The sequence below is a fragment of the Mesoplodon mirus genome (genome assembly GCF_964341445.2).
Source record: "Mesoplodon mirus genome assembly, chromosome: 7".
Taxonomy (NCBI): Eukaryota; Metazoa; Chordata; class Mammalia; order Artiodactyla; family Ziphiidae; genus Mesoplodon; species Mesoplodon mirus.
This window is the reverse complement of record NC_138983.1, coordinates 114639258-114655572: the sequence shown is the minus strand read 5'-3', so window position 1 is coordinate 114655572 and position 16315 is coordinate 114639258. Positions and strand designations below refer to the sequence as shown.

Here is a 16315-nt window from a genome sequence, read left to right as displayed (position 1 = left end):
TTTTGGCCAAATACAACCTTTAAAGCTTTATCATGATATGCACGATTAGGGGCAAGTGTTATCCATTATTTGATGATATTTTTCTTTCATATAACACACTGACAAAGTTCAATTTTATCTTTTCCTGTATGCTTCATATCAAATCAACAGATACTTACTGAAAGCTTTATTAAAGGATTCTTCCTTGTGAGGAGATTTGAAAGCCATCTTCACTGTGGTGGTAATGTAAGAAAATATGCTATATGCACTGTGCCACTTAATTTTATTTTATTTCATTGCTTTATTAATTCATGTTATATTTCTCACAGAGCCATTTCTCTAAAGGTTATAAAAATTACAGAGTCACATTTTCTAATATTTTAGATGGAATTAATCTTCAATCTTAATGCTTATGAAAAGAGGAGGTCAAGAGCTCTTGAGTCACAAAAAAGTCCTGTCTACTGTATGTCTTAAAAATGTGTGAGGAAAAGTACTTCTAACTTCATTGAGAACCACAATGACCTTCGGTGATAAAACATTATGATTTAGTCTTGGAGATAAATAAATCATGGAATGAAAACTCCCAAACTCCACACTTCAGGCTAAATGGTTGGAAGAAGATATTGATGGGCCAAAAAAAGTCAACTATTTTTGTAGAAGGTCTAGGTTAATAATAACATAAAGTCCAGTACTTACCTGTTCTAATATGTTTTGAAGCCTCTCTATCTCGCAGTCTATTACAAATTTCTTCTCTTGTCTTCTATCAAGCTCTTCTAGAAGTTGCCTATAGCTGACATCATTAAAATTTTCCACACATATAGCGCTGACATGCCAACCATTTTGTCCTGCTTTTTCCATGATAGCTTGAAGTATCGAGTATCCTAGCAGGGAAAAAAATCCAGAGGGGTTACTAAAAACATGCCCTTAAATAATATGCAGGCACTGAGTCTACATCAATATTTTTATATTCCAAAATATACAATGAATTATTAGAAATTTAAAAACATGAGTCGTTATTTCTGAATCATTCAATTTTACTTTCTTTACTTAGGGCAAAAACATTCTTAAAAATATTGCTTGAATGAAGTAGTAACATCATACCTTGAGTAAGCTCTCAAAATCACTCTACTAAAGACTATTACATTGCTTTGGATACATTTTTGATGAGATAAACCAAAAACAAAATCTAGTACCACCTGTAGTCAAGAACAATTTCATAAACTTTTTGCTAATTTTACTCACTAGACAGAATTAATTTTGAACAACTGTATTGATTTTCCCCTTGAGCAAAGTAGTAACAACATTTTTGGGTTCAACTGTGTCATAAAATAAACATTGCAACAGTATTTATTGAGGACGCATTATTGTAAATGGAGAAGGCATTATTTAACTCTTCCTGTCTTGGTAGGGGAATGATGTGGATTGGGGGTGAATTGAATGAAAACTAGGTGATGCAATGGGCACTCAAACTCATAATCTAGTAGAGGAAATAGACATTCAAATAAACAAATGAAACAGTTTAAAACTGTGTAATGATAGCCGTACTCAAGGGAAAGTGTTGGCCCAAGGGAAAGTTTGGTTAAATCTGCCTTAATGGGACCAGGAAAAATGCCATGAGGAGAAACAACTTGAATTGGGTCTTGAAGGTTGAAAAGGTGCTTTTAAGATTGCTGAAAAAGGAGCATTTATTAGCGGGAGACAGACTTCCAGAGGGAATGGAATGGTCTTTACCCTGTTCTTCATTCAGATCTCTCTGCATGTGGAAGGGAAGTCATGGGTCTTAATATCTGGGTTAAGGACGAAGGGGCAAACTCATGAACCCAGCACTTAAAATTTTTCTTCATGACAACATTGTCTTGAAATCTTGCTTTTCTGAGCTCTCAGTTTCGAGTTGGAATGTGAAAAAAAGAAAAAAAAAACATTCTTTGAATCTATGTATAACATTTAAACAAAGCTTGTTTAGGATCAGAGCCTGTTATTTTTTCCCCTTGTGGCTTAGCATAAAAAACATGCTAGTCCTCTTTAAGAGGGTCTAACACTTATTTGAGCTCATTCTATGGCAGCAGCTGCCTATAGTTTCTCCCTCCCTTGGTCCCTGGATTTAGAGTGGAGAGCTGGGTGGATTAAACGTGAAGACTTAAAATGAATGCTAAGCATTTGCTAGATAAGAGCACACTTTACTCAGTTTTCTGTTTGGTATGTGAGTCTCTCAGATTTAAGGATTTTTATTTTTAGGTATGTTTTCTACAAGTCAGAGTTTCAAACATTACGGATGTTCATTTAATATCAACAGATGGAACTGATGATGAGGTCATATTTGAAATATAAATTACCTGATATCCTGCCAAATGAAATACTGTGGCAGTCAGGATTAATTTTTATCAAAATGAAAAATATTCCCTAAAGAGGAAGAAAGAGGGCATGTTAATTACTATATAATTATTCTAGTATATCTATTGCTTTGTTCAGTCTTTCCTTTTGTAATGTATGCCTGTAATTATCTTTTCAAATCTTACGTAGATTCCCCCTATCCCTGCCCCAAATCCAGTACTCTTTCCTTGTTTCCTATTATATGTGTATGTAACATGATGGTCTGCATCCTATTTTAATGAAATCAAGCAGGACTCTGAGGGGTCCTCCTGGGTTCAAAAGTCCCTCAGTGTGCCCCATTTCTTGTTTTTAGAGAAAGGCTTTAGTCTTCTAGTCCTTCCCTGAGTTCCAAAGAGCATCAGTTACTAATTAGGGAAGTGAGGGAACACAGAAACAAAGGTGAAGCAAACTCAAATGGTCTTGGAGAAAACACAAAGCCCCAAAGGTCTTAACAGAAAAAAACATCAGGGGCCAACTGGGAAATGAAATTCTTGACCATCACATAATGCTCTAAGTAAATAATAAAATGTCTCAACTATTGTTTTTGCTCTCTCCTAGAAAGAAGTTAAAGGATCACAAGACCATGATTTACTAATTTGCTTTGCAGGAACAATCAATCAAAATCACCAACGACACATCGAGTCATAAGACGGTGGCAGGAAGTCTGCAACTGAGATCTATGGGAAGCTGAAATTACAAAGCCCCCTCCCCTTTTACCCTTTTTGCTTTTAAAACCCTTGCACCCTGGCCAACCAGCAAGATGGATCTGAGACAAACCTACATCTCCCATCTTCTCTGGAGAGCAGCACCCTCTAGATCAGTAAACCTTTCTCTGATCCAAACTCCAACGTTTTTGTTTGTTTGGCCTCACTATGCATCTAGCACACAAATTTGGGTTAGACAACATTAATGTACACGTTCATACCTCATTTATCCTGTTACTGGGATTTGCTCTCTGCTAGTGAATCAATGTTCTTTCATTCATTTTTGACACCTATGAACATGTTCTTTTTAAAAATACAAATTGACATATTATTTTCCCTTTTCTCCTTTTATTTACTGTAATACCAAAATAATTTTAAAACTTTTTGTTTGATTTTCTTGCATGTTGTAAAAATAATAACTATGTCCACACACACCATCCCTGTGACCAACTCACAGCTTGGCACAGTTCTTTAGATACTGCCTTTGTTTTTTATCATCACGTCATGTGGATATCAGGCTTCATGTCAGTGTTAGGCTGTTATTTTCCTAACTACAGGAATTTTACAGAATATAGAGCCACACATCTTCTGATGAAATTTATATATGTTCCCAGTTGCATAACAGATATTGAAAGATTCACACTAATAAAACAAAATTATAATTCAAGTTCAACATTTTGTTATCTGATTTTTCAGATTTAGAAGTGACACTAGAATTGAGATAAAACAAAACCCTAGGACACAATCTTTGTTAAGTGGCAAAGAAATTTGGCTGCCTAAAAAGAACCATTAATCATAGTCATAAATAAATGGCATCTTTTTAATGTAAAAGACACACAGTTATAGTTTCAGAGCCCAGTTGAAAATTTGAGTTCTTTTACAAGCTGTGTTTGATTTTAATATCCTATCTTATGCATTGCAACTCAGATGTGCCTGTCTTATTTATTTGCCAAGATAGTTGGGAATATATTATAATTCAGAGAAAATACTGCTGTTGAATCTATGATTGTGTAACTTAGCTGTTATATAAACTAGAAAATCACAAGTCAAGTCATACTAGTTCTACAACTGCTTACGATTTGTATCTTCTACTTCTTAGAAAATCTGTAGTGCAATATTGTTGGTCAGAAAATGAATACTACAGTTTTAGGTTAATATCGCAAGAGTAATGGGGAGTTCACTACTGTAAAGAATTTTTAAGTCTTGCTTTTATTTAAAAGCTGTCTAACATTATAATCTAATATAATTTATGGAAAACCAAGACATTCAAGATTTTTTAAGATATGCCAGGATAAACAAAGTTATGATTCTTGTCTTGACAAGGATCTAGCAAAACTGATATTTAAGTAACTATTATGCAAATTACACTGTATTGTGTAAGTAACTTCAAAAGACCCAAAATAATTTTATTAGAATAGTAGTGAAAATGTATGATGGACAAGATCACATTGTTGGATTAAAATAAATGATTAAAGGCATTTTCATGGTTATTAAAGAACACTATCAATTACACATATAATATTTTTAAAATGTTATATTATGTAATTATATTACTAATTATGCTAAATAGAATCATAGTGATTTAATCAGTCTTGAGCTAATGTATTCTTACACACCAACACTTTTTATACCACCCATGAATAATGACCTATTTTGGGTGAGTAGTACCATCCAGATATTCAGCTGCTTGCAACACAAACTGGGTTTATTTATCTGATGTTCTCTTTTGAAAGAGTTATTTGATTCAACTATCTGCACATGGAGGGGCAGGAGGAGAGTCAGGTAATATCTATGTCAGAGTGGGTATAATTTCAAAAAGGAGAGAGTTATCTGTATGCTATTAAAAACCCTTCTCTTTGATAAGGATAGAAAAGTGCTTTTTAATTAGAGGGTCACTGGTGCACACAACAGGAGTAGTATCAATGGAATGCTGAATATAGGAGTCATATTTCAGAGAAGTAAGAAATTGAGAAAATGAGAAGTGAAAATGTAGAAATTATGGAGGAATATCATCAGAATAATTAATTTAATGAGATGAAGGATATGCCTTTATATGTATGAGGTAGAGAAACATTGAGGCCATGGGAACTCATTTGGGAAGGAGAGGACTGGGTCTGTCCCATGTGGCATCATTGAGCTTAAAAAGAAGTGACAAAGGGATATAGCAGCAGTTTGTACTTACTCAAATTAAAGCCTCTTTCATTAATTTTATAGATTGCTATGCAGGTACCAACTACTACCCAATTTCTCTGATCTGGCATAATTACTGGTATCCAAAGCTAGTATATTCCAAGAGAAAGGTGTGTATGTCTGAAAGTCTACTTTATACTGTGTTTTAATCTCAGTCATAGAGAGGAATATGATTCTGTAATCCTCACGGTATTTAACGCCATCATGATGGCACTACAGAGCCGATTTAGAAACCATTTGGTTTGGACTCTTTCCAAAGCAGCTTAGGTACTGAAATAACATGTTCAAAGGCTACAGTCTGAACTCTAAGATCTCAGAACACAGAAGGAGTAACCAACATTGTAGCTTGGTTAAAATTATCTGCAGCTGTGACTATAGCATTTATTTATGCCATAGTTCAAGAAGGGCATAGTGAAAATAAACAAAGATCTGCCAACTTACACAGTTTGAAGCCATACATGTAAACCTGAGGTAAGATGGAATGTCTTGAGTTTTCCCTTTTCTACAAAATATCAAGGGTAAAAAATAGAAAATCCTTCTTCAAAGATGGTTATTTTGGGTCTTAGATTTTCCCTAAGAGCTCTTGTATTTTCTGACAATAACATTTATTGTCTCTTAACCACTACATTATAATGTCCATATTTAATTCAGAGATATCATACAGGGGAATTTGATACTTTAAAACTTTAAAGTTTTCTGTCAGTTGCAACTGAACCTAATCCTTACTTATACAGGCATATAGCAAATATTTTCAACTATTTGCCACAGGTTCAAGGCACTAAACTCCTCCCAGGCATGCGTTATTTTCTTATTTCTCTTGGGCTTTTCTAGAACTAGATCACTGGGGAATTTTATTTCACTTGTTTACATGGCAACTAGACTAATCTTTGTCTAGTTTGTTTCTGTCTGGAAACTCTATGGTACTTCCTTGAGTGAAGCTTTCAATGTTTTCCTATTCTTTTATGATACATACCAAAATCTGGTCACACTTGTCTCCTCCCTCTCTTTCTAGTCTCATTTTGTACCATTACTCTTCTTGCTTTCTAACCTCTAGCAACATTGTCCTTCTCAGATTTTTTTTTTTTTTATGCGGTACGCGGGCCTCTCCCTATTGTGGCCTCTCCCGTTGCGGAGCACAGGTTCCGGATGCGCAGGCTCAGCGGCCATGGCTCACGGGCCCAACCGCTCCGCGGCATGCGGGATCCTCCCAGACCGGGGCACGAACCCGCGTCCCCTGCATCGGCAGGCGGACTCCCAACCACTGCGCCACCAGGGAACCCGTCTCAGATGTTTTAAAAGGTAGCATGCATCTCCACCTCATTGCCTTTACGCATGCTAGTGTTCCCTTTAAAAGATTATTTCCTTCCACATTTGCCTTCTATTCATTTTTCAGACCTCACCTTAGACATAACTTACCTTCTAACTAGATCAGTTCCCCTCATATAATCTCTTACAGCTTGCTGTACATTTCTTTCAGAGATTTTTTTTAACAGTTTCTAACCATATATTTTGAATGATGATCTGATTAGTGTCTTCCCTCTCCTCCCCCCACTCCCATACAGTAGGCTCCATGAAAGAAGTATTTCTGTGCTCAGTATTTAGTCTAGTGGTTCTCAGTAGATGCTCAGCAAAGAATTGTCTGAACACAGAAATAAATCAATGGGAATTTCATAGAGATGAATCAGGATGTCGAGAGGATCAGAAGAAGCATGGCAGGTCACATTCAGGAACTTCAAATACTTCAGATTATGTTGTGTGTTTGGAAGAACAAGGAGGGTGTGGAAAATTGGTGTGGACTGTGGGAAGAGCTTCAAAGGCTGGAGAGGTAACAAGCAAGGGACATCTCATAAGGGCCTTCTCTACCATATTATAAAATTTGGCCTTTACTCCTCAGGGACTTTAAGAAGAGACTGACAGAACTGCATGTGTTTTAGAGGGATCGTTTAGCTAAGGTGTGAAGGATACAATGGATGAAGGTAACACAAAAAAACAGGAAAACCATTTGGGACGCGTATTGAAGTAATCCAGGTGAGAGATAATAAGGAAGGAGAGTAATTTCTAGATTAAAGTGGCAGAATAAATCAACTTGGTTATTGTTGAAACATAAGGAATAAGGAGAAGGAAGATTTGAGCATAATAACAATCTGTTCTTCTGGTGTTCATTTTACTTGTTTTCAGAAGAAACTCTTAGGTCTTTTTGATCTCCTGAAGAAGCAAATATTTTTCTATTTGGATTTCAGATGTCAAGTAACTTCTAATGATATGGTCTTTGCAGTCACCTCCCTCATCACCCAAAGCAGTATGCTAAATTCTGACACAGGTTTGAGAAACCCACTTTTCTCTCTTGCTATAAACATCAATTTTTCTAGAGACCATCTCTGTAGATTTTGAATATTCCCTAAGAATGAATGGATATTTTTTCAAGCTTGTCTCTAGCATTTTTTATCTCCTCAGCACTATGAATATTTATCAATATCTTTTTATAATATAAGGGAATCTCTTTTTATGCAAGAAAAGCATTCTTGAAAAATTTGTATAATTTTAAAGCCAAATGACTAAAGACCAATTTCCTAAAGAAATAAGTATCTAGCATAATTTATATAGTTACTATTTTGCTCATCAATTGAGATTTTATCTACTTTTTATAGCACACTACATAAAATTCACAATTCTGATTTTACCTATTTTTTAATATCACAATATATAAAGTTCACAATTCAAACTTGCATAAAATACAACCATTATATCTTCATAAGGAGATTAAAATATAGATTTATGAATTAACAGTCACCCAAATAATATTTGTCTCATATTAAACACTTAAAGTACTTAAGACCTAATTTTCATGTTAAAGTTATATGCCAACACTTTGCGAAAGCAAAGTGTTGAATTGAGAGGAGGAACAGCGCCCCTCAGAGAGAACTTCACTGCAGCGAGAATGACCCATACTATGATTTGGTCCTTAGAGGCCAGGGAGGGTTTAATGGGTGGAGATGGTGAAGAGGAAGGAGTTACTGCAGCATAAGGCAAAGACAGAGAAGTGGAAGCTCAAAGAATACTTAATAGGGGCTTCCCTGGTGGTGCAGTGGTTGAGAGTCCTCCTGCTGATGCAAGGGACACGTGTTCGTGCTCCGGTCTGGGAAGATCCCACATGCTGCAGAGCGGCTAGGCCCGTGAGCCATGGTCGCTGAGACTGCACGTCTGGAGCCTGTGCTCCGCAACGGGAGAGGCCACAACAGTGAGAGGCCCGTGTACCACAAAAGACAAAATAAACAAACAAAAGAATACTTAATAAATTATTAATAGTTAATAGACTAGTTTTCTGGAGTAGTAGATTCATAAACTATATTATGCTTTATTATCATTTTACAATACAGTTGAATCACCTAAGAGCCCTGTGAAGTAGGTATTATTATCCCCGCCTTATAAGTGAAGATATAAAGATAGATTATGTGATTTATGTCAAATAATTACCCTAATAAGTGGCAGAACCACAGTTTGAACTCAGGCCTTCCATTTTCAATTCTAGGGACTTTTTCACCACACTTTAGTGAACAGGGAAAGCAGGAGATAAAACTAGAAAGGAAGGTTGAGGCTGTGTTGTGAAGGCCTTTAAATAACAGTTATCATCAACTCTTCTCATTCACAAACACATCTCATATTTTAGCATATTCTGTCAGTGCTATCTTTAAAATATATCAAGAATCTGACCATTTCTCCCTATAGGCACTGCCAACATCTAGGTCCAAGCCACATTGCTTCTTGTCTGGGTTATTACAATTATCTCCTTACAAGTCTCCTTGCTTGGCCTTTGCCTTCTTCAGACTAGCCATAGTAAGCAAGTCATATCATATCACTTACAGTCCAAAGCTTCTCACTGATTCTTTACAGTAGCCTGCATAGTCCCACATCTCTGACCTCATCTACTCTCGTTCTCAGACGTCAGTTGCAAACTTGCCTTTTTGCAGTTGCAATAACTGGACAGGTGATACTCCTACTCAGGCTTTTGCCCTCCTGTGCTCTCTCCAATGTGAGTCTTCAAGGATTATCCTTTCATTTCCTCTAAGTCTTTACCCAAATGCTCTCTCTTCAGTGGGCCCATCCTAGGCTACTTTCTCCAAACTTTTGTCCTCAGATTTCCTATTGCCCTTTTTTGCTTTATTTTTCCCTAACATCACTATCTAACATATTATATATATTTTTTCAGTTAGCCTTGTTTATTGTCTATTTCCCCCACTAGAATATAAGCTCATGAAGGTAGATTTTGTTTTGTTCACAGTGCTAGAAGAGTGCCTGGCAACTGAAAAGCACTCAGTGAAACTTCTGAAAAATAAACCACTAAGAGTTAAATTTTACTTTTACAGAGTTTACAGGGAAACTCTGGAGAGTATGGAGCAGAGAGGAGACAGATTTATGAAATTGCTTTCAGTATAGTAGAATTTATAATATTAGAGGAAATAAAGGATACAAGTAGAAAGAGAAGAGAGAAAGATAGTCCAAATAGGAGGCTACTAAAATTAATATAGGTGTAATGCAGTAACTCCTCTAATCTAGATAGGTTCTGAAAAAAATAGAGAGAAAGGAGAATGTCAGTTGCTTGCTTTTCTCTAAATTCTATACATTTTCCCTCATTCTGTATTTATCTATGTAAGAGTCAGGAGATTTTTCATTATATCAGGTGGAACCATAAGAAGTTTCCATTTCTGTTAGTCTAAAATATTCAAATTTCAGCAAATGTCTTATGGTTCAATCTAATTTCTGAATCTATAATAAATAATATTCAGTAGAATTAAAGTGATATGAAAATGACTTAATTTATATAGTTAGACCCTAAAAGAATGTGACAAGTAAACACAAAAACTCCTAAACCGGGGCAGAGGGAGGTCACGAGTGGTATGAGCCAAGAGCCCTGCACACCTCAGCAAGTCCTTAGGTTATCCCTGGAAATTGCCCTAAAGTTTTCATGATCAGTCTTCATAGCAACCTTATTGAGTCATTAATAAAGGCTAAAATAAGTATCAAAAAATGTAGAATTAAAGAAATTGTGAAATCCATTTTAGAAAGGACTATATACTGAATGATAAAAACAGGCATACTTTTGGTTCATAAAAACAGTTCCTCAGCTAACCCTGAAAAGTTGGTTCATTAGGGCTTCCCTGGTGGCGCAGTGGTTGAGAGTCCACCTGCCTATGCAGGGGACACGGGTTCGTGCCCCGGTCTGGGAAGATCCCACATGCCGCGGAGCGGCTGGGCCCATGAGCCATGGCCGCTGAGCCTGCGTGTCTGGAGCCTGTGCTCCGCAATGGGACAGGCCACAGCAGTGAGAGGCCCGTGTACCACACACACAAAAAAAATTTGGTTCATTGGTTAAGGATGCAGGAGAGCCAATGCTCTACATAGAATTCTGGTTATTAAAACAGCAATTAACTTATTCATCAATACACTATGTTGAAGTTTGAGGCCAATATATCTCCTTAATTAATCATGAAAACATCACTAGCAACAAAACATCCAGAAGTGTTTCACAACATATTAAATATCAGTTTATTAGATTTAAATTCCAAATTGTGTACTGTAAATAATATTAATTTGGATCTGGCTTTTACACACAAAGCCAAATCAATTCATTTTTGTTGATTTAAAAGTGATATTTTAAAATGTTACTTTTGCTTTCTGTTTAGAAAAGGAGTAGCGATACATAATTTTCTGTGATGATTCTGGTAAAAGGATTTGCATACAATTAGTGAGACAATTTCTCTTTCTAGTAGGGACAAGCACAGGATGAAGTAAGTATTCACCATATGATTAGCCTAATTTTTATATCCCACTGAGGCTAGCTCAGTTCCAAGAAGTAATTGTAAACTCATGGCAGGGACCATGAGCATGAATACACTTAATTACTCACTATTAAATTTCTTTAGTAGGGAAATGATGCTGAGTTTATCATCTAAATAAAGAGAAACTTCTTCAACAACATGTCAGGTGACAAATGATGGGTTCAGTGGTAGACTCAGTTATGTTCAACTGCAAAAATTGTTTTTCTCATTTCAACTATATGGCTCTGAGGCAGGTTATTTGAATTTCTCAGTTGTCCACTTTTGACTTCCGTGCAATGAAGATGATAATGTAGGATTTTATTAGTTGTAATAGTTTGCTCTATAGCTGTTAATAAAAATCAGCTTCATTCCTTATGGTAGAATGAATGTAGAATGCTATTGTACATTTGAAGGAAATATTTTGTGAATTCTTCATAGGTGAGGGAATTCTTCACTACAACTCTGGGAGAATCATAATGTATGACTCAACATCCCACACCATCACGAAAATGAAAACAAAAACTTAACTCTTATTCTTAAATCCATATTTGGTTATTAGCCATTTACTCAGTCACTTTAGTCAGAAATCCAGGAGATACTCTCAGACTTGGCACTCTTCTCTACCCTTACACCAAGTCAATCCTGATATTCCTTCCTAAATATTATCTTTAAGGTCTTTAATAAGAAAATCCCTACTTATTTTTTCATTTTTCATTCAATGAATATTTACTGAGGGTCTTCTATATGTCAGGCCATTGCTCTAGAGGCTGCAGGTATAGAAATAATAAAAACAGTAAAAGATGTCTACCTTCATGAAGTTTACATTCCAGTGGCTGAGCCAGACAAACAAATACACAAATACATTTATAGTATAATGACAAGAGGTGGTAAATGCTATGAAAAAAAATGAAGGAAGGACAGGACAGAAATGACTGGAGATGACAGTGGGAGGGGTGCTTATCTTTCCAAACCAATCTTTCTTAGGTATGCGTCACTCAAGTAATACTAAAGATCAGTAGTTTGCTGAATAAACCAGGTTCTATCTTGCCTTAATGTGTTGCAATGGCAGTTCCTTGTGCTAAGAGAGTCTGTATTCTTTATTCTCATTTGTAACTTCTAATCCTACTTTAAGCCTCAGCTTTAGCTTTAGGCCATTTTAGACTTCTCTGACTTTTTTATATTGAGTTGTTGTCTTTTTTCTTTATATTTCCCTAACTATCTCTACAATAATTATACCTCATGTCTCACTGAAATAATTAAATTTTTTATCAAGTAAGCACTATATGCTACTTTTGAAAGTACTAAGTATACAGTGAGTCACAGTTATTTATCTCAAGGGTTTGAATTGCAATAATTGCAATTTCTAGTTTACCTGTCTAGTTCTCTTTAAGTATGAGATGAGTTCTTATTCATTTTTGTTTCTCTAGTTTTTTTTTTTTTTTTTCACACAAAGGAAAGAATATGGTCAGTATGAGTTATATTGAATTGAATGGCAGGGTAAAAATCCTGACTTTTTATATAACCCCTCCCTCATTTGATCAAGCCTAATAATAATAAAGATAATAAAAATAACTAACAATCATTGACGGTCTACACAATCCATAATAGACTGTAGTAATTGCTTTATGGGCATGGTGATAGTTTTATTGTCTTCATTTTGTATAAAGAAAACTGATGATAGAGAAGTTAAATTCTTGGCCCAAACTACTTAGCTATTGATTGGTAGAGCCTCATTCTGTCTGATATTAAAGTCTCCCTTTTATTCTCCTCTATGATATGGTCTGTAATACAATAAACACTTAACTCTATTCTGTTTGGGTTAATTTTATCCCCCTATTAAGAATTAATTTCTGCCACAGAAATATCCCTGAATATGAAGCACTCTTAGGTACCATGGATATTTCCAAGGAGTGCTGTGTCCTCTATTCATGCTGGAGATATGCTTGCTGCTTTAATTCCAGTTTCACAGAGAAGTGAAGCACCTTCCCTTCAGTACTGACTCCCCAACAATTTCTGGCAGATCTGATCCAAATGTTACAGTCACTGAAAATATTACAATAACACAAAGTTTCTTCTTTGACAATAGCCTGTGAATGCTGTCCTGTGGTCAAGTTTGGTTAATGATGTCATCCCTGGCACTGCTCAGGACATACCATCAACTGCTTTCTCTCTGTAAGGATATCAAACATTAAATCATAGAATTAGGTAAACTCTGGTGAAAAAGCTTTTGAATTACTATTTAGATCTATCTATATGCTTGCCCAAGTTCTTCCCTTCTAGAAGGAGTCACAAAACCCTACAGCAGTATTTCATAAGTTATACTTGAATCACAATATGGGATGCCTTTTGCTGATGGAGAGATTAATGTAGGTGACTTATTTGAATAGGTATTAAGATAGTAAAACCAAAAATACTTGCATTTTTAATTAGAATAAGGTTGCCTGAACATTGTAATGGATTTAGAAACAATTGTATACACTTTTATTATTGTAACAAATTTGAGCCAAGTTTGTATAATCAGGATGAAAAGTCAGATCAAGCTATTCATTTTTTTCAATCAGCTATGTGCAATAGGGCAATGTCAGTAAATCAGTGTCTGCTTTGGTTTCTGAATCAACAATCTATAGATTGTCTATGTACCACTGACATCTTGACTGAAACTCAAGGTTTTCAAGGTTCATTTTGATGAAACTAATGTCACTATCAAATTAGTTGTGTTAGTTAATTTGATTTTTATTGGTTTAGTTATTATAAAGCATCCGATGAATTAATTCATAAAGTTGGTACAAATTTCTTCATTATGTGCTTTTAAAATGTAAAATTTGAATTATAATTATATTCTGACTATTTTAAACACCAAGTGTTCCCTCAAGGCTCATAATGTTATTAATGTAATTATAATACTTGGATTTCTCTGGTGGCACAGTGGTTAAGAATCTGCCTGCCAATGCAGGGGACACGGGTTTGATCCCTGGTCCAGGAAGATCCCACATGCCACAAAACAACTAAGCCCGTGTGCCACAACTACTGAGCCTGAGTGCCACAACTACTGAAGCCCATGCACTCTAGGGGCCCACATGCTGCAACTACTGAGTGGCGTGCTCCAACTTCTGAAGACCGTGTGCCTAGAGCCTGTGCTTCACAACAAGAGAAGCCACCACAACGAGAAGCCTGCACACTGCAACAAAGAGTAGCCCCTGCTTGCCACAACTAGAGAATCCCCACACGCAGCAAAGAAGACCCAACAGAGTCCAAAAAAAAAAAAAAAGAAAAAAAAAAAAGAAAAGATAATACTTGAACTCAACTATTGTCTTTGTTCTAAAAAGCTTTTAGTGCTGGTGTTTGTGAAAATATATTATAGTCCGTTTCTGAAATTATGCCCATTTGCAGATAAATACTTAGAATTAAATGAGTTTATATGCAATATTTCCTCAAATAATGCTGACTTCTTTAAACATGGGTTGCATTTTATGATACCCCCTTGATAATTCTAGCAATGTTTGTAGATTGCACTGTTTAAGTACAATCTGGGGAAAAAAAGTTTTTTTTTTTTTTTTAAATCAAATTGAAAATCTCTAGAGTTCAAAAAAGACATTTATTTTTTCTTGGGACTCACCTCTTTGTAGATGTGGGGTGGTCTTGGGTCCAGAAGAGAGTATAAGTTGGATTTCTGAATTTTGTAACAAAATGTTGATTTTTGCCATCTGTATATCTTTTACATAAAGTATATAGACTCTCTCTGCAATTGGGAATGCAATTCTGCTCCCCTAGCAAATCTAAGATCTCATTGACTATTTGCAACCCAAAGACAATTTAGGGGTAATGTAGTCCAAATTCTTGAACTTGAGGGAATGAAGGCCCCCACCCCCCAAAAGGACTTACCAAGATGTAAGTGCTAGGTATGGTAGACACTAAAACAGAGGTCTCCTGACTTCTAAATTGGTATACTTTCCTGCATATCACTGTCTCATCTTCCTGTTATATAATTCCAGCTAGCAGTTACTATTTGAAGAAAGTGATATAACGAATATGCTATTCACCAAGGATCTAATTATCAGATATGAATCTTTATATTCTACTTATTTATTTGGACCGTAGCATCAGATACTTTGCAAGGTAATAAAGCATTCTTAATGGCCCTTGTAGAAGAAAGAACCTTGATACATTCCTTTTATAATGCAAATCTAAATCAAGATCCGAATCTAGATCTTCCTAATCTATATCCTTTTGTAAAACAGTATGAATAAAAATTTAACTAAACATGTCTCCTGTTTTGCTTTGGATCCAAGAAAGATAAGACTGAATGCTAAAATCATGGTATATCTTTCTCTGATGAGTATACTTCTATTGTATTATGAGGTCATGTTTCAAATATTGTTGCACTAAATGCGAAGCAACTATTATTATGCTACCAAATGTAAGCTAATGATCACAAGTGGCCCAGGTAGGGAATGGGAAGGTGTGTTTGTAAATGTTGGAGGCCTGTAGGAAAATAAGTTAAAATTATTGAATATGGCTGAGTAGTTACTGAATGTGGCTGAGCACTATTTTCATATTTAGCAATCATAAAATTTTAAAGAGAGAAGAAAACTCTCATTTTATAAATAAGGGAACTGAGTCTTAGGTAGAGGAGATGCTAGACACATCTTAAGAAGTCAATGGCAAAACCAGTAGCTGAAGACTGGAGACTATGAAATATTACACATAAAATGAGGATCCAGAAGTCTCTCTTTCTCACTCTCATTCTTCTCATTCTCTTTCTCCTCTATTTCTTTCTGTTTCTCCCCATCCATCTAACCCTCCTTCCTTTCTTTATCTATCATTTCATCTTACTATACTTAAGATTATTTACACTAATTACATTTCACTTTACAAAATGATTTACTATACATATAGACATGATATCCAAAATATTTAACAAATCATGTAATACTGGTCATTCAAAATGATCACTGGTGTGGCATGGTCCTGGAGGGAAGAATATCATTTCTATACATGTGCTTTTTTTGTAACCCTCATTTTTCTTTAATAATAGATCATTTGTATCTTTTCAGGTCAAAAACATATAACTATATCATGATTATTAATGGTAACAGTATGCTATTGCATGGTGTGTCAAATTTTATTTAACATTTAGGTTATTCCAACTTTTTTTCTTATTATAAACAACAACATAATTTTTCATTTTAAAATGTAACTCAGATCAAATCTATGTTAATTGATAAATTGGTGAGGAATAAAAAACAGGCTAAAACG

The 16315-nt window shown here is 35.4% G+C and overlaps 1 protein-coding gene across 3 annotated transcripts in view; it reads right to left on the bottom strand.

The window, feature by feature from the left end:
• GRIA4 (glutamate ionotropic receptor AMPA type subunit 4) overlaps nucleotides 1-16315 on the bottom strand; it is a gene marked incomplete at its 3' end in the record, with an annotated part of 526629 nt that overhangs the window by 173090 nt on the left and 337224 nt on the right. For all 3 annotated transcript variants that reach the window (XM_082627369.1, XM_082627368.1, XM_082627370.1), the window contains exon 4: nucleotides 676-860. In XM_082627369.1, coding sequence (XP_082483495.1) covers nucleotides 676-860 — 185 coding nt within the window. The remainder of the gene's footprint in view (nucleotides 1-675; nucleotides 861-16315) is intronic.